A 25,340-nucleotide genomic window follows, 5' to 3' on the forward strand; every position below is an offset into this window, starting at 1 on the left:
CCAAAAACAGAAAATTCTTGATGAATAAAAGTCATAGGGGCTGCATTTTACAACAGCTAATCATCTGTTTACAAACTCTCACACAACTCATGTAGTATAATCCAAGTCTCATCTATCTAGTTGTATGCTCAGTACTTCCCAAACAAATTTTACTAAAACCTTGCAATTTAAAAAACTTGACCATGTGGAGCATTTAGTGAGTACAGAGTCAGGTTATCCAATCAGAACTTGGTGGAGACCAAAATGAAGCTAAAAGGAGAGTGAATGTTGGAATTGCATTCATGAGGTGGTCAGAAACACAGCTCCACATAAATGATCATGCTGCTCCATATCTGCTGGATGTGACGTGTTCACAGCTTGTTTCACTGCTCGCTGTATTTATTCTAACTAATTTGTTTGTCACACAAGCAGCGTATGGCTCTATGGATGGCAATGCAATTTGGTCTGTTGGTAGCTCTGTCCACCATTTTGGTCCAGACTGATAGATCTCAATAATTATTACAGTAGATAGATTTCCGTGAAAAATATACACAGATGTTCATGACCCCTCAGGTTAAATCATGTAGTACAGGGGTGTCAAACTCATTTTAGTTCATGGACCACGTACATCCCAATTTGATCTCAAGTAGGCCGCACCAGTAAAAGCATTGCATAATAACCTATAAATAACAACACCTCCAAATTTTGCCCTTTCTGATGGTGTGAGGAAGCACAAATGCTTTCTGAAAATGTTCATCTATTTACAAACAGATGATAAATAGCCTGAGATATTTTCAGAAAAATAAATTCAACTTCAACAGTATGTCTCAGTTTTTCCACATTTAGTCAGTCTACTACTCACTGTCAATACATGTGCATTTTTCCATACATTTCCACTCCTGTGTCATAATGTCTGCATCACCACATAACCAAGCTAAAGTGGAAGCTAATAAAGAAGCAGGTTCAGTTATCCCCTGCCTTACAAACCATTTACGAATTAAAACTTTATGAAGCTCCTTAGCAGCAGGGTTCCACCAATATTTTTTTAAGATGAAAGTCCGATACAGATTTTACACAATGTTCAATATCTTTAAATTTGACCACAGTAAGTATTTATATTTATTTTAGAGAACTATATTCTTCTCAGGGTGGAACTGCCTTTTACATGAAGTAGCTCATCACTGTTTAACCTGGGACCTCTGAGCCTTCACACGTGCATCAATATTAGGTGTACAAAGTCATTTAGTGGGCCGGATGGGACGGTTTTAGCCTGTGGGCCATATGTTTGACACCCATCATCTAGCACCAACACTAGTACTTTGGTTTACACTCAGATGCCTGCAAACACAACTGCATTTCCATAAGCCTCAGTTGTACTTGGTGTTGAGTGCTCATTGGTGGTAAAAAATATATATCATATATATTATATAAAAATATGTGGCTTGATCTGCTGGCTGTCTAACCTTGTCTGTGTTTTACAGGAAATCCAAGTCTTCACTCAACCATAAAACCACTGCATGTAGTGATAATTTTACTTTTATATATTTACATGTTAGTATACTTATTATTCTAAATGTACTCTAAGTCAGTGGTTCCCAACTGGTGGGTCTCGGTCCACAAGAGGGTCACGGGTCCATCCTGAATGGACTCATGAACGTGTCAAGTTAGAAAAAACACATTTTATTTTGAAGTACAGTGAATTTCCAGCATGGAGCTTTTATTTTAAAGTGCTGTTTCCTGCTGTAGAGTGAGTGACTTATTGACAGCTACTTAACAGAGACAGCAAACTAGCTTAAACATGGCCAAACGCAAGTATGACACTGAATTAATTTAACTGTGTGGACCTTGAATTAATGACTAAGGAGAAATCTGGGTTGTTGGAAACCAAGTACTACTGTACTTTTATTCATTCAGAGGCTTAGTAATGGAGGAGCTTGGACAGACTGTAGTGAGATTTACAATACGTTTTCAAAAACACATAATCATGCATTTAGTACTCATTCCCACATTTCTTCAGAAATTACAGTCGACCAAAGCAGATCATGTTATGTACTCATTTATTGGGCCTTATCACATTACATTCATTCCATAGAAAATACATTCAAATGTGACACCTATGTTCAGAAAGTGCCGGCTTGTCAATGAAAGCTGGAGCCAATAAAGTTTAAAGCATGTGTTAAAAATAGAAACAACTTCTCCCGTTTTGCTTGTTGCAATACAAATATTGTCGATGTGTCAGCGCACACTATAAAAATATATTTATATCATTCTGAAAATGGAAGTCAGTTACTGTTTTCTGGCTCTCAGTCACCAGTGATTTATTTATTTATTTAATTATTTATTTATATATTTTCATGTGTGTATTTATATATATACTTGTTCATTTTTAAGCATATGGCATAGCACATTGAGTACCGTTTATAAGACGTGCTGCTTTTGAAATCTGAGCAGGATTTCTCACACATTGTGGATTTTTTTTTTAAGAGTAAGAGTAAATTATCACCAGCTTTAAATGTTTGGTAGCTCTTCTTACAACAAAGCAATAAAACAAAAAAAACAGTTTTCACATTCAGTATGATTAACTGTCATAAAATAAATGTATAACGATCACTACTGCTAAAGGTAACCTCCAATCTATAACACGAGTGTAACGCCTAATTCCTCAGTGATCTTTGGGGCAAGTGTTGCACAGAGAAGTGCTTTTTGGATTTCTGCATCGAGTCCAGTGTTAAGAAAACATATCCACAACCAAATTAGTCAACATGTGCACTGCACACCCGAGATAAATAAATGCTGTTGAGATAAATCCTCTTCTCTCCTTGAGTCAGTGCCTTCAAGAGGGATTATTCATCTTCTTGAATACGAGGAGCTGAGTCTTTTACCTCTTCATCATTGAAAACAAGATTCCTCTAACATACTGTAAGTCCAATAACTTACAAAAACGTGGAAACACACAGTATCATCAGCAGGTAGTTATAGCCTGCACATTGCATTTTCCCCTCTGACAAAGGGCTAAATGTTTTAAAGTTTTTATGTATAAAATAGTATTTTTCTGTAACTGTGATAGCAGCAGAAGAATTTTAATGTTCTGATTTCTCATAAATCTGTTTTGCACAAAATAAGCTCATGTAACACACTTTGCAGTATTGTGTAATATCTTTTGGGTAACATGTTCTTTCACTGGCAACAAATCACCCAGCGCAGTCGGACGAGTCTCTCTGTCGTCACAGCTTTTATACCGTCCTCATGTTAAGGCATGTGCACATGCCTACACAGCACATGTGCATAGAGCAGGATAAGAAGTGCTTTTCATTCAGCCAAAATGAAAAACATAACGCCTCTTCTATAATGCATGAAGCTGCTGAGGTTCGACAGAAAATGAAAGAACATGAATATAAAATTAAAATAGTAAAGACACTGATTTCTTCTCACTACAGCTTCGACCTATGTTCACAGGAAAATAACTGAAAGAGCTATCTAAGTCATGTAATCCTACAAAATGTGGTGCAGAGTCTGTTGACAGAACAGTCCAATTAAAGGAGGATGAAAGGAAAATGAGGGGATCACATATATCATCTTGGCATATAGTCCTCTGGAACTCCGGACATGTTCCTTTTCCTCAAGGCAGCGTCTACTGTTCTGATCAGTTCGTTGATGTTCGCTCGCATTTCCGGAGTATAGGGGTCATACTCAAGCTTTCGCAGCCCCGATCTCTTGAAGTTTCCATCCTTCTGGCCCTCCACGCAGAGAAGGCGGTCCTCAGAAACCTTCAAACCCAGAAACTGGACCATCCCTTTCAGCTGGGAGAACAGATCCCTCTTCAGATTCTCAAAGTGGACCACATGGACGACCTTCCCATAATTCAGCCAGTCCAACGTGTGGGACGCCCACCAAGGGGCATAGTTCTTCACAAACTCGGGCCACTCTGCAGGACAGATGAGAGTACAGAAAATGAATCAACAAGGACATGTGGGTGTCAGTGCACTAAATAAAGTCCATTATATGGCGCAAATTCAAGAAAGAAGCACTCAGATCATCTTCCTGATAAAATTAGGCTCTGTATTCATCAAACTTTTGAATATTACACTTAAAAAACAGCAAGTAAAAAGTTCTTTGCTAAGACTAAAGAATAAGGCACATTTATCAAGAAACTTAAACCTAATTACAGTGACTTTTAGGAGTAATGTTTAAGAGTAGCTCTCAGGAGGACACAATTACTCACACTGCTTAGAGAAAAGACACAAGGATTCATCTTACAACTACCAGATTGTTCTTTTATTAAAAACCCTTGTTCATTTTTGTATAAAATCTATTAGCAAGCAATTACTATGTGAAATTAACAACAATCTAATAGATTTATATGATGTAAATATATAAATGGGGATGAAATAAAAGGAAATAATGACAAAAGAAAATTCATAAAAGGAGAATTCTGTATCATTTTTGACAAAATGCAGATAACGAAATAAGAATTTGTTTCAAATGTGAATTTAGATATAGCAGCTTATGCAACAAAGCTGCAGCTGTCAAGACAAGTATGTTTATGTTGCAATAAATTGGTTAAATAGCTTTTATTTTTTAGGAGTACAATTTATAGAGTTTAACTTTTAGCTCCTATGTGAATCTAAAATGTCAGTTTGATAAACACATGCCCTGATCTTATAGCAAGGCATCGACAAAATGCAAAAATGACTTTGACATGTGTTGGATGGATCACTCTTATTGAGACGAAACAGAAGGATGGTTTTGCCTACGTGCACAGTGATATTCCACTTTAAATCCAAATACGATAATATTCTGAATTTAATACAGCTCATGTAAACAGCATAATCTGTTTGGATTTTCCAAATTAGGCCTTTTTCCAGATGAAACAGTTTCCAGTTCTGGGAGCATTTTTTGGACATCTATACAACCCATTCAGAATATACGTCTCAAATGGGTTTTTTTACAGCAGTTTGCATCACATGGCCTCCTGTCTATATAAAATCGTCTCTGTGCGTTGTCCTGGATACAAACTGATTAGCCAACAGTTTGCAAGACTATAAGGGAGAGATGCATGTCCAAAAGAAAAGCCCACATATCTGGTCAGAAGAAAAAACACACCTACTTTTAAACATTATGAAACACTTGGATATCAACAGGTTTTTGGATTTATGCAAATGTTGCAACGCCAGCCTTTTCAAGAAGGTGGTTGAAGGAGTGAAAGAGGAAGGTGTTTGCATGGTCGAACCAGTCTGTCCCTGGTGAAAAACAAAATCCTTTTTTGATGCAAAGAAGCATATGGCACGGACAACTCCAGCTGTTTCACTTTTCCATATTTTGATGTGTTAAATGACATGTTAGGGTACGTTAATCTGAGAATGCACGGCTGCATGTAAATGCGAATATTAGTGGAATGTTAATTTTCATTTGCCACGTAAAGAGTTTCATTGGAATGTTTCGTTGCAAAAACTGTTTTATCCATGTAAACATAGTCACTTATCTTTACACTTCATCTGCTTCACAACAACACTTTCTTTTGCCTGACTCATATGTCACTGAACAAACCAAACAGAAGCAATGACGACTAACACTGAGGTTACTGAGAGGAAAACCACAGAGGGGTTTTTTGTGTCACTGAGAAAAGTATTTAAACATGTAAATATATAAATAATCAGCTCTGTAAACTTAAATATGTAAATACTGAACTGTATAAGCATAACTCAGCATTAACTCAAATATATTAATTAACTTCACCTCTAAAGCTTACCTTTAGAAGGAATTAAAGAGTCAAGGGGAAGTGATTCATGATAGCCTAACTGATGTCATTTAGCTCGAAACGTCTGCCGCAATTCAATGCAGGGAACATTTAGTCATGTCTGAGATGTTTGGACAGTAAAGTGGAGATGGTTGTCAGTCAAACTGCAGAGGTACTGTGGGAAACTCCTTTGCTTGCAACTTTTACTCATTGATAATCTACTGGCCCATGAAAGTGGCTGCTGGCAGGGGCTGTGTTGCATTAGCACGCATCTTTACTGTTAGGAGAGGTTGTCGTTAAAGTTTAAAGCCTGCTGAGTTTGCAGTGCTGTCTCAGAGACCAACGAGAGACGCACAGTGGACAGAATATTATATGCTGCATCTAAAAACGCAACCAGCTGTATAGAAACACTGCATCTCTGACCACACTGCCTCTGTTCTCCTCACTATCACGCTTTCAAAAGAAACCGGAGCTTGAAATAAGAAGGAACCAAAATAGTTGGCGTTCTCCCCGTGAACATCCTGTTGTGTTGACATTTGAATATCAGACTCAGTTAAGATGTTCTTATTAGCAGCATTTTGACTTTAAAAATCCAAATGAAGGAGTTTATGTAAGAGCCTTTAAAGCCACCAGATAACACTGAAAAACAACTGACTGTGCTTTGCCAAATGACATGTCCTCCAAAATAAGTTACACTCGCCCCTGAGTTGACTTTATGGGGCCACCCTGGAAGGCATCAGTGTCAGTAACATCATCTGAGCCCCGCAGCCTCCCCCTGCAGAGGTGAGTGCATCAAATCGTACATGTGGCGTCCCGAACACAATGTCACGCTGACTCTCCAACTGGATCCTCTCTCTGAATTCAAAGTGGCAGCTGTCAAAAAGCCTTTCTCTTTACTGATGTCACTGCATCATTTCCCCACCAACAGAAGGAATAAACACTCATTGGAAATGGCAGGCCAAATGTGCTGATGTTTCCACAAAGAGAGACAACTGCTGGGTCGGCAACTCTCTCCAGCCTCTGGAAAATCGATTTAAACCTCACAGAAACTCAGAGAGACGGTACACGGACCAGACAAAACCAGTTGCCATGGTTACGAAGACACACTTAGGAGGGTGAATGAGCTGAGAAAAGCAGAATATGCATGAAATATAAATATATCTTCTCAGCAAAGGGCTTACAATCTCACAGACAAAGAGTTACTGGACCCAGAGGCTCCATGTCTGTAAAGATGCCGTGAACAATGACGTTTTTAATAAACTCTTGTAATCATCAAGGAGACTCAAGAGGAATTTAACTTGACTAAATTGTGCTGACACATTATGAAATGGTTGCACAATGCACGATGACGCACTGGACATCAGACAAAATGTCCAAATGGGCAAAAAGGAATTAAATCTGTAACAGTGCGCTGCCTTAATACAATATATTAATACAAATAGCATAAATCAAGCAGCTGATTATTACAGAAATCATAACAATATATTCGTACTTCTTGAGCATAATCTTTGAGGAAGTCACTGACATGCTGTAACAAAAAGGATCTGTGCACAGTCAGTCACCAGAAACATTTTCTTGGCATCGTATGTTTTCTGCAAACAGCAAATATGTCACATTTGTACGTTTCTAAATTGTTGTACTTCAGAGGACATGTATATGCGCTGAATTTCTCATGAGGAAGCAATGGCAGATGGTGTGCAACTAGGTGAGACAGCTGCCAAGCAACAAACAGAAGCAGAAAACTGTTCTTTGACGAGAGCTCAGGACGTGTCCATTCATGTTTGTAACAACTAAACTGAGTATTTTGAGCCAAAACATGTTTTCCTACCCCTAACCATGTGGTTTTTGTAAGATTACTTTTTAGCCATTGAGCTCTTTAGCAGAAATCGTTCGTAAGTGTTTGTGTCATTGTTCACTAGCGCAGGGTAAATACCATTTTGTTCTTTCAGTATTGGACCGTGCTGTTAATGTGCTAACTGGCTAACTAGCATCTTGAATCTGTCCTGTTTGTCTTACGGTTTCTCTTTTTGAATGGAGAATACAGACAGACATTTCCTCTCATGCAGGCACAGAAGGTATGTGTTGGATGGCTGAAGTCTTTGCATTGTGTATAGTGCAACTTTTTGGTCAAGACACAGGCAACGTGAGGCAATGCAACAGCCAGCCTTCGTTGCCACTAGTTCCTTGATGACGCTTTGTGTCTGGGCCTTAAAGCTCACAAGTTAAAATGTTGAATCTCGTGCATTTAAATACATTTCTATGAGGGGTTACATGCCAAACACTTTTTTTATACACACAGTCTGGTCACATTTCCTAATCAAATGTAGCACGAGAGTATGAGGAACAAGCTGCTCTTACCTGGTCACACAACTCATGATCTGACTAAGAATGACTGAGGTTGTGGCTGGTTGGCCAATTGTTTCATTTCTCATTTTTAAAAACAGAGAGATCGTGCTCGATATCATGTTGGCAATGGTTTTGGAACTGTTTCAAAACTTTGTGCTCAGCCGCAATGGTTTCTAAGGTCAAAACCAGCCCTTGGTTTATTGCTCATTTCCTCCATTTCCTCGCCATTTTACATCATCATAGATCATTTCCCACAGAATATTACCACATAATCCCACTGAAGACAATGGGGGCAAATTTAGACTTCCATTTAATTTATTCAGTAGGGCTGGAGGAAGTTTTGTCTTTTCTTTATTGGATGACTGAGATTAAAACTGCTGAGAAACAATAGTTTAAGGACTGAGACTCTAATTTGTCCTTGGGCTGGACAGATTTTGGTCACATGCTCACAGATTCCTACATTTTGCCTCATAAACTGTCTTAACTATTATGGTTTTAGTTATCAAAATGAGGACTCCATTTGTTTGAAAGCTTTACTCAAAGTCAGCCTGCACATGACAATCTTGAAGTTGGTCGGAAAATGAAACTTGGTACAACAGTTTAGTAAATACTGTATGCTACTGTGGCAATAACAGCTCACCTTTCCCTTTCCAGTGGGCCTGGGAGGCAAATCCAATGTGGCCGCCATATTTTCTGTTAAATTCAGCCATGAGGGCTTTGTAAGGGTTTCGGATCATGAGGATGCTGGAGTCAAAGGATTCAATCTCCTTCCTGCCGCTCTCGTGTGTCTTAATGCAGATCGTCCTCCCACTTCGCCAGTGGTCCCGCTCCCCTTTAAATCCTGTGAAACATTTACAATCCCACAGTGAATAGATTTAATCCTCAGAGGTTTGTGAATCACATCAGATGAATGTCAAAGCCTACCTTTATTATAAAGGGAGCCATCAAAGTAATAGCTGCCGGTGTAGAAGCCGGTGGCGAGCTCTATGAGGTGGCGAGCCCAGGTGTTGCCAGCTCCGGGGAAACTGGCGAGTGCCACCAGCTGCTTGGCACGACTAGGGAGGAAGTGCCGGTCCATGCAGCGGTTATCTGACACAACACAAAGAACACCAGGCTTCATTAATGATTTCTTGTATGTACTGAAACAATAAAACATTCTCCAGCCATGAACGGGGGGCACGAACTGTGACGGTGCAAAACAGCTGACAAGTTGCTCAACACAATCAAGCTTCAAATAGATACCGAAAGTCAGTCACTTCCTGATTTGGGCTTAGTTCTGTAATAAAGGGGGCTAAAGACAAAGAAGTTATGCTGAAACATTGGAAGTTTGTGGCAAAGACATTTAAACATCGCTGGAGGAAAAGGTCAATGTGGACACATTCTGGTTATGTTTTGTTCTGCGTGGGTTAGCTTGACTGTTTCGTCTTCATCACATATTGCCTAACAATAACAATGCCCACTTACTGACGTTAATGTGTGACGTTAATACTCTGAAAATATACTCTAAAAATACTGGAGCTAGAAAGTCTTTAGCTGCAGACCTTTGAGTACAACTCGTCCAGTATATTTACATGAATTTCACTTCCCGCTGCGGGTTGTTCTTGTTTTTTTGCTTCACAGCAATAAACATCCTTTTTGTTTACTGGGCTCTGTGTTTCTGCTGATCCAAGCTACAGCTGCCTGCTGCATTCGGGAAACACTGTTCACAATGACGCATTTGCTAGAGACACACCAATGCTGGATTTCTGTGGCTAGTAGTGATATTTGAGAATAATAGGGTGCTGCAAGGACAGCGGTTTTTTTTTTTGTTTGTTTTTTTGGTAGGCTGATGCGGAAGTCAGTGTCGCCCTTGTTCCTTTGCTGAAAAGCCTATTGGGTTTTTTTCATTGTTTTGTTTTTTTAACATTGCAGAAAATAAGCTCTGTGGTTCAGAGAAGTTTATGATATTTACATGTGTTGTTCAGCAAGAATCTTAATCCTGACAAATTCACACCACTTTTATAACTTTTCAAGCATAAATGCAGTCGCAAGAAGTAAAAAGCTAATGCTAGGCTATAAATGAACTACACTATGGTAGCATGACTTCCATGTCGATGCCACAACAAGGCTGTAAAGTTGTGTTCAGCGTGATGACGTTCTGTGTTCTCATTTAGCAACCGTCTTTATAAGATACATAAAGCTTAGAAAGTTTTGGGTTTTAGGACTCATTCCTGCACCACGGTATGGAAAACTGTAACTCTATGTTTCAAAATATTTTTTTTATAGAGATGCTGGAAATTTGGTTATTGAAGTGTTGTGATAAAGGTACACCTGGGACAGGATATTTTAGATCTGAACTAAATAAACTTTAACATGGTAACAGTAAATATTAGGGGTGGGAGAAAAAAATCAATACAGCATAGTATCACAATATTTTGTGTAGCGATATTGTATCGATACACAGACGGCAAGTATTGATTTTTTTTTATTGTATAAATTATCATTATTGCAAATACAAATTTAACTTTTGGTAGCCTACTAGAATAGTAAAATCAGTTGCTTTTCCTGTCCACTAGATAGATTTTGATGCAATAAAAATGACGAACAGACTGAATATCTTAAAACAGAAGACAGATATTGATAAAGTTTTCCTCTGGGGACATAATTTCCAGTTGAAAAAGATTTTAAAAACTGCAATATATGCCATCGTAATGTTACTATTGTATATATATATAAGATGATCCTTTTTTATATAAGATATTTACCTGCTCTAGTGCACACAGTGGTGAAAAAAATCAGGGCAAACATGGGGTGGTGTCGGGTGTTTTCAAGTTCACAACAACTCCACATTTTCACACTTGGTACACCCTGCTGTAAGTGTGCACGTCTTTATTTCCTGCACGCATGGTGTGGCTGCTACTTGGGTTTCCTGACATGCCTCTCATTTCAATGTGCTCTTTACATACTGCTGCAAGCTACAAAATGTTACCTTGAACTTGCGTCTGGTACACCACAAAGTACTCTTCGTTCCCGCAGCTCTCGAACTCTTCCCCGTGGCAGCGGTTGAGACACATGCCCTCGTCCTCCGGCTCATGCAGGGAGAAGAGAGGAGTCGGGAAGCCGCAGTAACATCGATCTCCAGCCAGGACGGCCAGCGTTTTCTCCTAAAGTACAACTGCCATTAAACACTGAGGACACACTCACACATATGTACAATGCATTAATACACACATCCCCCCAAAAAAAGACCCCTCACCCTCTCCGTGCACATGTCCACACATTTGTCCACAGACATGTTTCGGATGACCATGCTGAAGGGAAGTGCCAGAGTGACATTGTCTGGCCGGTGGAAACACCCTTTGAAAATGGCGCTGCCGTCTGAAACAGACACAAGAAACCAAAATGTTTTTCATCGTGAGGAAGAAAAAAACAAAAAACACTGCAGTTTTGTGGTTACTGAGCACAGCTTCCATCAGCTTGGCCTCTATTCACTGACCCCTGATGAAGAGATCCCACTGGGACTCTCCCTCAGTCTACTGAGGCCCTGACCTGCCAGCAGACTCAACCAATAGCAGCGCTCTCATCCCTGCAGTGTGATGATGACCTTTAATCTCAGGTCCTCACTCTGGTCTGATGGATGGACCATGAATCACAGCAGCACAGAGGAGCTGCTTCTTTCTCTCACAGGAAGTTGTGATATTATCTGTAAGATGATGTTTCATCCTTTGATTTTGTTATTTTAGGTTTTTCTGGTGCTACTTCTGCACATAAATCTTATCTTACAGAATAACTGGATGACTTTTAAGAAAACAACCAACCAAAACAACCTGAAAAGAGACAGTGGGTTTAAATCAGGATTAAACCGCTGATCATATCGTGGGCTGCGTCATTTGATTAGAGGATGAAAGCCACTGTCTAAAGTTACTGCAGAAGAAAACCCCAAACATCCATTTCACATTTTTTTCAGGCTGTCAACACATCAGCTGTGCTGGTGTACACGTGAAGCTCTCTCTGCTGTCAACAGATGGTTAAGCTTTAATAACAGAGGACGAAAACCACACTAAAAGCTTTTTACTGTGACAGATACCATGATGACGGCAACTCGCTTGCTCAAATGTCGCTGAATAAAATATGCACATGGACCTGTGCGTCTACGGAATTTATTCATGCTACCAAAACCTGCAGCTCCCCAAGACTGCTGAGCTACGCTTAACTATCAGCGCTGTGAGGCATTAAAACAAGGTAACACCGCTTGCAAATTAGCTTCAGCCATGTGAGTGTATCTAATGTTTTATTTATTTTTGACCTTTTTCCCCGACTAAAAGTTGCATTTTTAATGTCATGGCCTTGCTCTCTTCATTTCCCTGCAGTATATCTTCACTGCATCCTCTCTCTGTTACCTGCCTCTGCCCTCGCATACGGCAGAGCTTTTTAAATCAACTGAGAGGCTGTTTTTGTTCCTCCGTTGACTACTATCACACATATGCAGCATCCAAACGCATATTTCAAACAAAAAACAGCCATGTGACCATAATGGTGGTGAAAACCACAAAACGGCCACCTCGACACATTTCCTGCATTTCCTCTTTGATGTTCACATGACGGAGATCAGTGTCAGAGGTGAAAACATAAGCACGAAGAGCCTATTCAGCACTTCTGGTGGCAAACTGAGAGAAAAAAAAGCAGAAATGAAAATAACAATAAACAAACAGCAGTGAACTGGATGGGGTTACAATACCCCAGGGTCATTTAGATTCAAGAGTTGTTTAAATATTCGCCATAGGTGTGCAGGCTAACCTTCTCCTTTCACAATAGCAGATTATTTCTAAGAAGCAGAGGGTAGATGAGAAAAAGGAAGCGCAAAGAGAAGAAGAAGGAAAAGGTGTGAAAAGTTACCTCACACAGGACTTTTAAAAGAACAAAATCGACAAATTATCTTTTTCACTTCTGCTAAACAGCCCTGCCTTCACTTCACTTCAGTTTTCCAGCAGCAGCGAGTGTTTAGGATGCAGACCACGGCTGGCTGGCCTACGTAGGTAGCACAGCTCTCCGGGGAAAGAGGTAAACACAACAGAGCAGCCTGCTCCCAACTGTGGCATTAACCCAAAATAAAACAAATATTTTCCCTCCAAACAGCTGGGCTTGTTACATTTCTGGATATGAAATAACATCTTTGTGCCTTAGTGGATACTGCTGGTATACTCAGGTCTGCTTGTATCTTTTCTCAGCACATGGACATCAATTCATCAAATTCAAGAATTTTTTGTGACCATATATTTTTAAATTATGGACATGACAGTGCTCTTGTGTGTCTCCTTGACAGCCCTGTGTGGAGCAGCACGTTGTTCCTGTGAAGCCCGGGGGAGTTTTTGTTGTTGTTGCAGAGTGTCAGACTCACAGCGACGTGCCGACTCCTGGCTCAGCTCCAGTCTATAGATGGACAGTCTGTTGGCTCCTCCACACAGGTTGCTCTTCTCTCCTTTGCACTCCATGTTGCATTCGCTATCTGATGCATTGGGTGCCTGAATCTTGTGACCGCAGTAGCACTCTGCTCCGAACTCCAGACCTGCGTACATGTACCCTCTGGAGGGCAGAGAAAGGAAAAAACATCAGCATCGTTAGTGAAGGAAAAACAGAGAGACGCTGTGTGTTCTGAGGCTTTTTGACGTCTCTTAATCCTTCACAGGCCAATACAGATTATTATTCAGAGCAGCTGGATAAGCAGTGATCAATAAAACCAAACAAATGTTGCACAGAGGATGTTGAAGTAAAGATGAGAACGCATCCAAACGTAACAACACCTCTTACTTTGGTGAAAATGCTGCAAGGCTCAAGAGGAAATTATTCATATGCTTGAAAACTATATTCATCACACAAGGTCTCTTCACACCCTTCTGTTGCTGCGTGGAGGATTTGACTCCCAGGGGCCTTTTGGGTGCAATTAGACGTCTAACACACCCCTCACACAGGACAAATCCCCTGGGCTGTCAATCAAACCCATGCCTCTGTGCGCTACTATGTGCTGTTACCCCTCATTTGTTTGTCTGTTTATATTAACCCGCTGCTCCTGGAGAGGAGGCGACCAGGCTGCGAGAAGCGAGAAGCGAGAAGCAAGAGGAGGACGGAGCTGAAAACAAGCGTCTCTCTCTGTTCCTATTCTCCGCTCTGTGAATCAGTGATGGGTGTAATTCAATGCATTCGAGAGCGCCGTCCCCCCGTATTCCACGGGGAGAGAAAAGAGGTGAAAGAAAGATGGGTGAGGTAGCAGAGAGGGAGAGAGGATGGAAGGAAATGAGATAAATGGAAGAGAGGAGCAGAGAAATAAATGCTTGTAAAACTGGAGCATACATAATTATTTTTTTTACGTTTTAACCTCAGAAGAACACCAAGAATCTACAAACTAATTTGGTAACGTATCAGCTGATGTTTTTTATGTACATATATATAAATTAAAATAAATAAATGAAATCTGCAGCAGGTCTCCCTCCAATTGAGTTACAAAAATTGTATGAGGGTGTTCATTGTGGCCAAATATATGCGAACATCTTCATATGACATCAATATGTGACTTTTTAACGTGTCATTCCAAAACTATGGTCAGTATTGTGCTGATATAAGAGCGTTCTGGAAAAGCCTTTCACAGGATACTTGAAACCTGGCTGCATGGATTTGCTCTCATACAGCCACAAGAGCACAACTGAGGTTGAGCTCTGATGCTGGTCCATAAGGTCTGGCTCACAGTCAACTCTCCTATTCATTCATCAAAGGTGTTGGATACAAGGCCGGACTATTAACCGGGCAAAGCAGGCAGCTACCACAGGGCCAAAGAATTGCAAAAGGGTCTGTGCTCTTTAATCCAGCCTTTTCAAAAGAAAGTGTCAGGTGTGTGTGGCTATAAATCAGCAGTCCCCTATGACAGAGAAATGCCTGCACACTGACAAAAGAGAAGAAAAGACTCTTGATTGATTCCATGTGAAAAGAGTGACACAATATAAGAAAATGTGACAAAGAGTGTCACCATTGTGTAACCCTTTGCACATGGAATACACTGATTCTTATTGCAGCTCAAGAGCCTTCTCTACTTGTTTTTGTTGTCATTGTGCAGGCAAGACCCTTAAAATAGGCCTTGAGAGGTTGTCTAACGGATATCTAACATATCGCACATATATGCTGATGTTAATATCTGTGACAAGCCTGTATTGGCCATGGGACTCCCTAAAAACCCAGGGTTTCACCCAGGGGCTGTTCCTTACATCCTTCATCACTCAGAGTGCTGCGTGCCTCATGTGCATCCTCACCGGCTCACACTGGGTTGCCTCACCACTTCTTGGATAAACTAGCAAAAACGTGACCTTTATTAACGTAATCTTTGCCTTAACCCCAAGATTAAACAGGAGACATCACGTCTGACTGTAACCTCAAACAGAGATGATTTCTTACATTTTGTCGTGATGACAATTTACAAAGATACACTTAGATTTTTGCTCTTTGTTCTGCTGCCACAGCTGCAACCGTGACTAGACGTCCTGCAGGTTTTCAAATGACTTTTTCCTGACTGCTGATAAATTCTCAGACTTACCATCATAACGTTACATTGAAAAATATGTACAACCACATAGTGCTAAAATATACTGACATCAAAAATCTACTCAGATGGGGAGAGGGTCTGTATTCTGATATCAGAGTAGCATCTTGCATCAATAATGTTAGATGTCTGCCCAAACAGGGTTACAAGGCAAACTATCAGTTTCCATGTATATAGGTGCGAGACCAAATATACAAGTTAAAGGAAAACGTCTACAGCATATTCTGTATATGTATTCTTTATATTATCCAGTCTAAGTTGCAGAATTTACAAGCTTTAGAAATAAAACTAGCCCATGTGTCTTCTCATTTTCATCAAACCAATATAATTCATTCTTATAAAGGTGCACACAGGTTATCATATAAAGCATGAACCTGCACTCTGAGACAGCACTGCACTGCTACATCCTGCAAAGCCATGCCCGTCCAGGTGAAACCCCATATGTTTTGGGAGTTACCTATTGGTCATTAACTGGCCATCAGTTCTACAAAACACCACAGATCAAGGAAACTATTTTAATACTTTTATAGTTTCAAAAGATGAGGAAGTACCTTTTAATTAATGTCAGATATTTTTAAAGTTCATATCAGCTCTTCTGCTCTGTCAGCTCTATTTCATCAGCGCGACAGCAGAGATTAAAAAAAAAAAAAAAAAGAGTGAAAAAAGAGAGGATATGTAAATGATGAGTGTTTGTGTTGTTAGCTGCTGTCGTACCTTTCTGCACAGTTGTCCTGGCAACGAAATACAGTCATTTTTTTGTAGTCAAAAAAGGAAACTCCTCTCAGCGCTCTTTTCTGTGTGTCATCAATGTAGCAGCCAATATACTTTGCTGAAAAAGAGAGAAAACATATATATATAAATAGAAGTTAATTATGGAGCGAAAGAGAGACACATTTTCAAATTGAAATACAGAGACACAAAGAGTACATGATGTTTACTCTACATTTAGTGTACAACAGAGTAAAAAAACATTTGTAAATGGAGTCAAATGAGCCAAAAGTGAATACTGTCTGCAACAGTATCTTCCTCACATGCCGACACAGTGTAGTAACAGAGCACATGAGGAGTCCAAACTGGGGCAGAATCTTTATTTATTTATAAAGACACACATCCCCTTCTAGTGGCCTGTAACTGTAACTGTCATCTCGCTCCTTTTTTTTTCATGAATGTGTGGGGGTTGGGCTCTAGTGAACCTCTGCAGAGGGATACAGCAACCCTCTAACAGCTTCTTCCTACTCATTAAAATGCTGTTTCTCTATTTAACTGAGCTACACAGGCTCTATACCTTTAACAAACAAGCCTCTTGCCATCTGTGCTGTGCCATTACCCCTCTGAGCCTCTGATCATAGCTAAATGAGTCCTAGTCCCCTTGCATTACTTTAATTGTTATGGACTAAAGACCTGGGTTTGTGCAGCATGTGGTGTGCTGCAGGACTCGGCTATAATCTTCCTCTTAACTATTGTTGCGCTGGAAATAATCTGCTTTATGATGAAGGGAAATGCTGATTTAAATGAAACTGGAAGCTCATTTTGAATCGTATAGTTCATCTTTATGAGGGCAAATGATGAAAGATCAGATGTGCAACTGATATCATTATCTGTTTTGTACTTTCAATATGCAAACGATGCACAATAACCTCTCTGCATCTGGTGGATCATTTAAACCAATATCAACAGTGTTTGAGCTATATTCTATCCCCAGTCCACTCCTGTTTTCCCCTCAGTACAGAATGCTTCTGTGCCATTGCACCACACAGTGCAAATGTGTTTATGTGCTGCGCTCTGCATCTCATGCTGCAATATTCCCTCCAAATTAAATTGCGAACCAGTGGGAATGAGTGCATTTGCAGTGAGACGAGAGAAAAAGCTTAAGATGGTTCAGACTGCAGAGTGATGAGTGGTGCATGAGAGCAAACGAATGCTTTGAAGCTGCTAATTACTCCATCATCACTTTCAGCTGCAGTCCTGTGAGGTTGGTGTTTCAGGGCGGGAGGGAAGGAGGAGGACTGAGCCAGACTGAGAGACCTTTATTTGATCAGACACCCTAAAGCTTGAATATACTGTACATTGTAAACATGTTTGTTTTCCTGACCTTGAATTGGAAAAAAAACGAAAAAATAGCTCAGCAGTGCACTAGAAATACATTATTGTCTAATACTCTCCACTTTAATGTGAAGCAGAGTACTGTACTGTGACTCATAGTTTTTGTGATGGAATCACTTATTTGTTTTCTCTTCAGGCTCAGAGAGGCCCCCGAGTAGAGTGAGATAAAAATCAGGGAGGCTGCCTCGACGCTGGCACACACGGAGCAGCAGTCACTCACACTTATGTTTCATATTTATGGGCAGTTTAGATTCTCCACCTGCCTGTACTGCACTCTGGAGGGAAACCAGAAACCCACATAACCACAATGGAGTGATAGTAAAACGAATGGCTCCTCAGTGTCTATTTTAAGGTGCCGTGGATATGAATAAATAGAAACACCCAAATAGCACGTGTTGAGTTAAGCAGTAGTTGAACTAGATGTTTACAACTTACAACTACAATTTTGACGTACTTGTCCTTCCCTTGAGTATTTTTACTCCACTACATGTCACGGAAAAAGACTGTGCATTAAGCTTGGGGGGTATCATGGTATTACAGTAAACCAGGGTAAACCAGTTACCTAAAGGTATGACTTTTAATCCCACCAAAAATACAGACGCCCCTCTTTCTGTTAAACTGATACAGAGATGCTGTATTGAGGTGATGTAGTGAGCAGCACATGCCACCAGAGGTCAGTCTCTACAGGTGTAACAGGCAGCCCAGCTGAGAAAGATGGTGACTGTGAGTGGTGGGGATAACATTACAGGATGAAGAAAAAGCCAGCCAGCAACGGCAGAAAGTGACTTTGGGGAAAGCAGCTCAGCTTAAGATTTTTTTTTTTTTTTTTTATTCACAAATACCGTCACTTAATGCAGACCTTGGTAAAACGTCAGGAAGATATGCAGTTTGCTACTTTACCCAAATAAAGTCTGAATACTTTATGCATTTGGAAATTAGTTCTAACTAAAGAAATATGCAAAGCTTCATTTATTTTTGTGGGCAGACTGAAAATGATATCTACGAAATCTTTGGATTCCCATGATGGGAAGAATGTTTTAAGTGTCTAAACACCTGCAGTGGAAAGTAACTAAGTACATTTCTCAAGCACTGTACTTGTGTTATACATCAAAGGTGTTTAAGCTTGGTTATTTCCATTTTAATACTACTTTATACTTATATTTCACTGCATTCTAGTGTTACTATTGTACATTTAAGTCCCCGATATTTATCTGACAAATATATTTACCTAAAATATTAAGATTTTGCAGATAAAACACATGATCAATTTATAAGACTGCCCAATAGTGTATCAGATAGTTAAAATGACTACAATAATAAAATGGTGCTTACGTGTTAATGGATCAGTAATAATAATCCACGAGTGCTTTAAGTACACTTTCATGATAATATTTATGTGAATAATTTATTTGAATAAAGGATATTTACATGTAACAGATTATTTTAACATATTGGTATCATTGCTTTTACTTAATTAAAAGTATCCCAGTACTCGTATTTCTATTGTGTTCCTTTCTGAAAAGAGGACTAGGGGTCTGGCACAACTGTCACAAGAGGATTTTTCTTCAATACATGTTGGAGAAATCCACCGTTTGACTTTGTGTTTAATAATTTATACTTCATCCAGCAGTGCAGAGAGTGTTTGACAGGGTAAGAAAAGCCGAGAGGAGGAAGAGAGAAGTAAGCCAGGAGTAAATGATCTCCTCTAATCAGCTCGTTTGATCATGTTTCATTTGGAAAGGAATAAGTAAGCAGGATATTCGTGCCATCCAAGGTCAGAGTCAGTCGACTCTAGAGAGACACTTCCTGTCCTCATGCTGGTGTTTTCAAAACGTTTGGTAATTCGATAAGATGTCACATGCCACTCAGGAGTTTATATGTAAACCTTTCCTGACAGGATTTTGTGACTGCACTGCTATAAAAAGAGAGATAAAACTGTAAATCCTGCGTGAAGTTATTTAGATGCTGTGATGTTGCAGCCGAACACATACCGTGTGGCAGCAGGCAAAGCTGCAGCTGAAGCCCTGTGGGTGAGACCCTTGAAGGATTCACTCCGAGACGAGACAGAGGACTTAATCATAATCATCATCTCACTCCACTCTCAAGAGATTTCCTACATGACCAATTACAACTGGAAATTCTCGGTCATTATGATGGTGCGGTTTGTAATTAGAGATTGCTTTGGATCAGTTTCATATTAACATGAAGTGTTGAAGGAACAAGTGCTGCTTGCGTGTTACTGCAGTGAATATTTATCATAAATCAGCCTGTCATATGATATTTTAAATTGTTGTTTCTTGAATATTCTCATTATCAACAAAAGCAATGATTTATTCTAATTATTGTTATAATAATATTGTACACAAGAATTCAGTTGTAAACACTGAGTATTCATTAATGTTGCAACACTGCAATTATCTTCGTGATTGCCGGCACACATTGTGATTCATTTAAAATTCACTTACTGTTCCAGTAAATTCCATTTATGTTTTGCTGATCTGCTTAAGTGAGCACTGCACTGAATTATTGTATTACTTTTGATAGATTTTTTTTAAGTGGGAGAAGTCAAGGGCAAATGTCGACCATCTTCTATAATTTATCAGCTCATTTTGAATTTTGAGAAGTGGGAGAAGATCTGTTGTTGAATTTGGAAAACTGCCAAGCTGAAAACAAAACCACTGCAAGAGCAAAGTGAAAAAGTCATGGTGTAACCCACCTCGTCCATCGTCCACATCTTTGGCACTGCGTCCTTTAAGTGCACGGTTCCAGTTGTTGGTGTAGTCTCCCTGCCTGCGCACCGTGTCCTGGCCCTCATGTCTGTCCTTTTTCATCCACGGAGGGCCGTACCTCCGTCCAGACCTGCGGGTCTCCTTAAACACTCTGCTCATGATGCCAAGCCCCCGTGTGTCTGACATTGAAGTCCGGCCTCCCATCTCTGATGCTACCAAAGAGTCACGGCCCCCTCTGCCCCCGGGGCCACTGTCCCCGACAAAGCCAGAGTGCAGGAAGACCAGGCTCCCGGCGGTCAGGTAGAGGAGGATGAGGGAGAAGAATCGGACAGGTTTCCTGCGGAAATAGCGCTGTATCTTCAGCAGAGGCTTGGCCATGCTGGCTCCCCCTGCCACTCAAACACGCTTTCCCAGTGATGAAAACTCATAAAGCAGAATAATTAACACCAGCTGTCCCTGTTCCCACCACACAGCCCCACTGGGCCCCAACAGAAACAAAGAAAAAGTCAGATAAAGTGTCTTAATCCTGCATGAAGGTCATCCAAACAATAGCATGACTTTCCCCTTCATGTATGCCTCTTCAGTCTCATGAGGAAGATGCTTTACACCTGTGCACTGTGCAGCTCTGCCGATCAAGTCCACGTGAGAGTCTCTCTGCTTTCCCGCTGACAGTCCAGCCCTGAGAGCTGGCTCCGGGGCCACGGCATGAAAGGTGAGCGGCTCAGAGTGAAAGATGAACCCTCAACACCGCTTTCACTCCAGTTATCAGCCCACTGAGATGCCACACCAGCGCCACAGTGGCACTTTCTCCCACGCTGTGCAGAAGGAAGAGGGTTTTTATTTACCGGCTGAGCTGAGATCCTTTCGCCTTTGTGAGGCTGGCTATTCAGCGAGAGAGAGGGCGTGACTCACCATCTGCAGCAAAGACACACACACACACACACACACACACAAAAAAAGGAAGAATAAGTACACACCTGAGTAAGCCCTTATCGCATGTGGAAAAGGAGAAATAACATGAGCAGGTTACAAAAGGATGAAGTCACCCATCATCTGCTGGGAAACACATCATCATTATTGCTGTTGTTACAGGGAAGCTAAACTGCCCTCATTCCTTCATATTCTATTAAACTCATATTAAGTGGAATACAATTTGGAACAGAGATAAGCAAAGACGAGATTAAAAGCAATCACGTATCTGGGAAACTTATCTGTCATGTTAGTTTGTGCACAAAACAGCCTGCAAAGCTTCACTGCAACAAGCTCAGACTTCTACATTATCTTTAATAAATTGGGAGGGGCCGAGAGGGGGAAAACAGAAACAAAGCTCTACCCTGCGGCATTTTCACTGATGTCTTTGGGAACTAATGTGTACAGGAATTGAAGGGAATTAGAAGACATTATTCAGGGTGATCTAAGGTGAGGGTAATTTGTGTGAATCTGTGACAGGAGAAGAGCAAACAGGCTCATTTGATGTTCAAAGAATGCAGAGGTTAACAAGTTGACTCATCCATTAACTCTAGAGTGTACACTTTAATGGACTGTCTTTGTCTTATCATAATTAAGTTATGATGTTACACTGATAACTCCATTTTTTAAAGCGGCTGAATCCCGACTTCCCAAATCCTGGGCAGCCTCCCTCAAAGGAGTCTCTGTTCTGGGACGAGCCCGGGAGGCTACAATTGGAAGGTGTAACGCAACACTCCTCAGGGTTAAGGGAATTTTCCAGAACATTCAAGGGGACACTCGCCCTTGTGGCTTTCTGTCTGCCCCGGGACAAATCCGCAGAATGCGTGTCACCTGAAACCTCAACGGCACAGCAGACCCCCCTTGGCTTCCCCTCTACTTTTCTCTCCGGTAGTCTGGGAAGAGTCTGAGACCCTCAAGGAGAAACGGATCACATTCTGCTTGTGTGCTTGAACCTGCAGCATCCATGCACAAAGAGAATCCACATCCTGTCTGACTTCTCCAAACTTTGCCTCTGTATCCTGTTCAGTGACTTCTAAACACCAGCAAGGACGGTTTTCATTACTGATGTACTTTGTCTGTGTTTTAACGATTCAGTATTTTGTTATTTTTAAGGTCAAATCTCTTTTCCTGAGTCACACTAAGTTTCAAAATGACAAACATTAAATCTCCTGAGGTATAAATGAGGGGTGGTGCAGCTGATGAGTCAAAGATAATAATAATAATAAAAAAAAGTAAATCATATTAGTGGGGTTCACATTCAGGACATAAAAGACATAAATTTTGTCCAGGCTTTGCAGTTTTATAACTACACTGTCCTAGAAAATGTTATGGTGTCAGTGGTGCAATGGGTAAACAACACCTTTAAATGTCTAGTGTGTAGGATTTAGCAAGTAGGTATAGCTACAGCTGGAGCAGCTACGTGACCCACCTACCAGCTACAATACTCGCCCACCATACCCACACGTCAGTCCACGATCAGCTCCCTTTGCTCCTTGGTCCAGAAATGTAAGCCCTGAAGAAAATGCTAGGTTAGCCTTTAATTAGCTTTGAGGTGTTAGGTTAAGAGCAAGGTGGTTGGGGTTGGGATTAGGGTAAGGGTCACATCTTGTTTCTAATCAGATGAATCACATCTTCATGTATTATGAATTTTAAAGTGCATTATTGCAACACTTTGCCTTGAATTTATTCACCATGTCAGGTAGTAGCAGGGATCAAATAGCTGTTGCATTTTGTACTGGTGGTGGGCATGATTTGGAGTGACGTGTCGTGTAGGCTCCAAACAGTGTGGCTGCAGCTACGTGTCTTGGATTTAGGAGGACATATTGGCAGAAATGAAATATAATATTCATTACTATGTTTTGATTAGTGTCTAATTACCTGAAACCAAGAAGAATTTTTTGTTATCTTAGAATGAGCCATTTATATCTACATACGAGGTGGGTCGTCTCCCATTGAGCTTGCCATATTGTCAGGACAGGCAACCCAAAAACTGTCTCAATGTAGGGCCATTTGTGTTTTCGTGTCGTTCAATTTAGTTCTCCTATATGCTTGCCTCACGGAAGAAGTTTCAGCCGGTTGCAATCTGCAACCTCACCACTAGATGCCACTAAATCCCACACACTAGACCTTTAAAGTTAGCTCATTACTATGACATGTTATATCTTGCATATATCTTGTTTGATGTGATGTGTTGTAGTCCTGACTATTTCTTTATGCTAAGCTAAGCTTTTCAGCTCCTTGTTCTAGCTTTGCATTTATCAGAAAGACTCAACAGTGGTATCGACCCTTTCATCTAACTCTCAGCAAGAAAGCAAATTTCTTCAACTATTCCTTCGAACGTTTGTGTCTGAAACATCAATGAATGTCAGTGATCTTTTCATTCCCATGAACAGCCTCTATTTCACATTCAATTGAATGCAGTTACACGGTACAATTCCTTATATTTGTTTCTACAGCTGTCTAAACATTATTGAAAAGTGACTCCTACACTCTGTCTGTAACCATGACGATTTTTCAGTCCTGTGTCAGTATTTCGCTCCTTGTCAATGGAGAAATGATTCATATTTCAGGACGAACGAGATGCCCTCAAACAAGAAAGTCTTTGTTTCAAACTGAATAATTTGTTCGCCTTTGAGAAATGTAATCATATCTAGGCTAGTTTCCCTACAGGGTTACAAGGTCTAAATAGAAAAATAAAACTGCATATTTCAACGCGCCTCTTACTCCTCACTCACTGTGGAGGGAAACACTATCCTGAACATGTGTGGTAGCCTCTTGGTGGGATTGCAGTCCACAGGAGAGCATTGTTTTAAAGCTGTGTGCACAGGTCATGTTAGAGTGGCTGAAGCTAAAAGGCAGCGAGGCACTTCTGCTCTGAAAACACAGTAAAAAGGTTTACGAGGGTGAGCAGATGGAGAAAATGGCATCAGGGTATGTGGCACCACTCTGTCTCTAACATATGCAACCAGGCCACACACAGGTTAATTACTGCTGTTAATAATTAATCCCCTCAGTTACAAAAATGAAATTGAACTTGTGGCTAATTTGCAGGTTCAAATGACAGTAACATGAGCGTAGATGGACTCTTGGTGCTATCAATCCTTCATATTGCATGAGGTAAAAAGAAACAAGACCGAGTCTATGCTGTCATACTAGCAGCTCTGTGACACTGTAGGCACAGCGGTGCTTTGTATGCCTATCACGGTAACTGTGTTATCGACTTATCGAGGTCAGCAAAAAAGATCAAGGTCATGTCCATATATCGTACAATATTACCCTTGTGTGTTGTGTACATGCACGTTTGTTCATGGAAGAATGTCATCACAATATTAGCCAACACGATGCCAGAATACACAGCAGGATTTTCTCGACCATCACTGGACACAGTGCCTAAAGTACTTAATTACAGCGCCTAAGCAAAATGAACAGAAAAAAAATATCCTTAGACATGTTTCACCATCATTTCTGGTTGAATGAAAAGTTCACTGCTCTCTGAAAGGGCGTACTTGAATTATTATGCCATTATATTAACATTATATTAGTCGCATGAAATGGTCTTAAAATGACAATAATACCATTTAGCATTTATTTCTGGTACAATATATCATCCAACAAGAGTAGTTACCATGACATTCATAGTGCTGTGAGTCATATTTTGCAGACTGTTTTACCAGGTGAGTTTATTGTGTAAGCCATGGATGTATAAAGAGAACTGGATACAGCATTGGAGGCAGGTTCCCATTCATTCTTATGAAAGTTGCTCAGTGGCACACAAAGCCAAAAAAGCTGAATTTCTGTGGTATCAAATTACATGGGTCTTCCGCATCCTGGGGCCCACAGAGCAAGCGCACTAGAGATCTACAGCGGCTGAGTGTGGCTGAACGGCTAACTTCTGGTTTAGCACTCTGCTAAC

At 40.5% G+C, this 25,340-nt stretch overlaps 1 protein-coding gene across 3 annotated transcripts in view; it reads right to left on the minus strand.

The window, feature by feature from the left end:
- Nucleotides 1–2,022: 2,022 nt before the first annotated feature.
- wscd2 (WSC domain containing 2) overlaps nucleotides 2,023–25,340 on the minus strand; it is a 55,504-nt gene continuing 32,186 nt past the window's right edge. For 2 of the 3 annotated variants that reach the window (XM_050050054.1, XM_050050053.1), the window contains exons 2-9: nucleotides 20,446–21,373; nucleotides 16,341–16,455; nucleotides 13,440–13,624; nucleotides 11,298–11,419; nucleotides 11,031–11,205; nucleotides 8,987–9,151; nucleotides 8,703–8,903; nucleotides 2,023–3,904 (exon numbers count right to left, since the gene is read on the minus strand). In XM_050050054.1, the coding sequence (XP_049906011.1) occupies nucleotides 3,552–3,904; nucleotides 8,703–8,903; nucleotides 8,987–9,151; nucleotides 11,031–11,205; nucleotides 11,298–11,419; nucleotides 13,440–13,624; nucleotides 16,341–16,455; nucleotides 20,446–20,836 (1,707 nt within the window). In that variant the 5' untranslated portion in view covers nucleotides 20,837–21,373 and the 3' untranslated portion in view covers nucleotides 2,023–3,551. Of the gene's footprint in view, nucleotides 3,905–8,702; nucleotides 8,904–8,986; nucleotides 9,152–11,030; nucleotides 11,206–11,297; nucleotides 11,420–13,439; nucleotides 13,625–16,340; nucleotides 16,456–20,445; nucleotides 21,374–22,860; nucleotides 22,941–25,340 lie in introns of those variants that run through there. The other variant, XM_050050055.1, reaches the window with a different exon arrangement.

This window comes from Epinephelus moara, chromosome 8 (assembly GCF_006386435.1).
Source record: "Epinephelus moara isolate mb chromosome 8, YSFRI_EMoa_1.0, whole genome shotgun sequence".
Classification (NCBI taxonomy): domain Eukaryota; kingdom Metazoa; phylum Chordata; class Actinopteri; order Perciformes; family Serranidae; genus Epinephelus; species Epinephelus moara.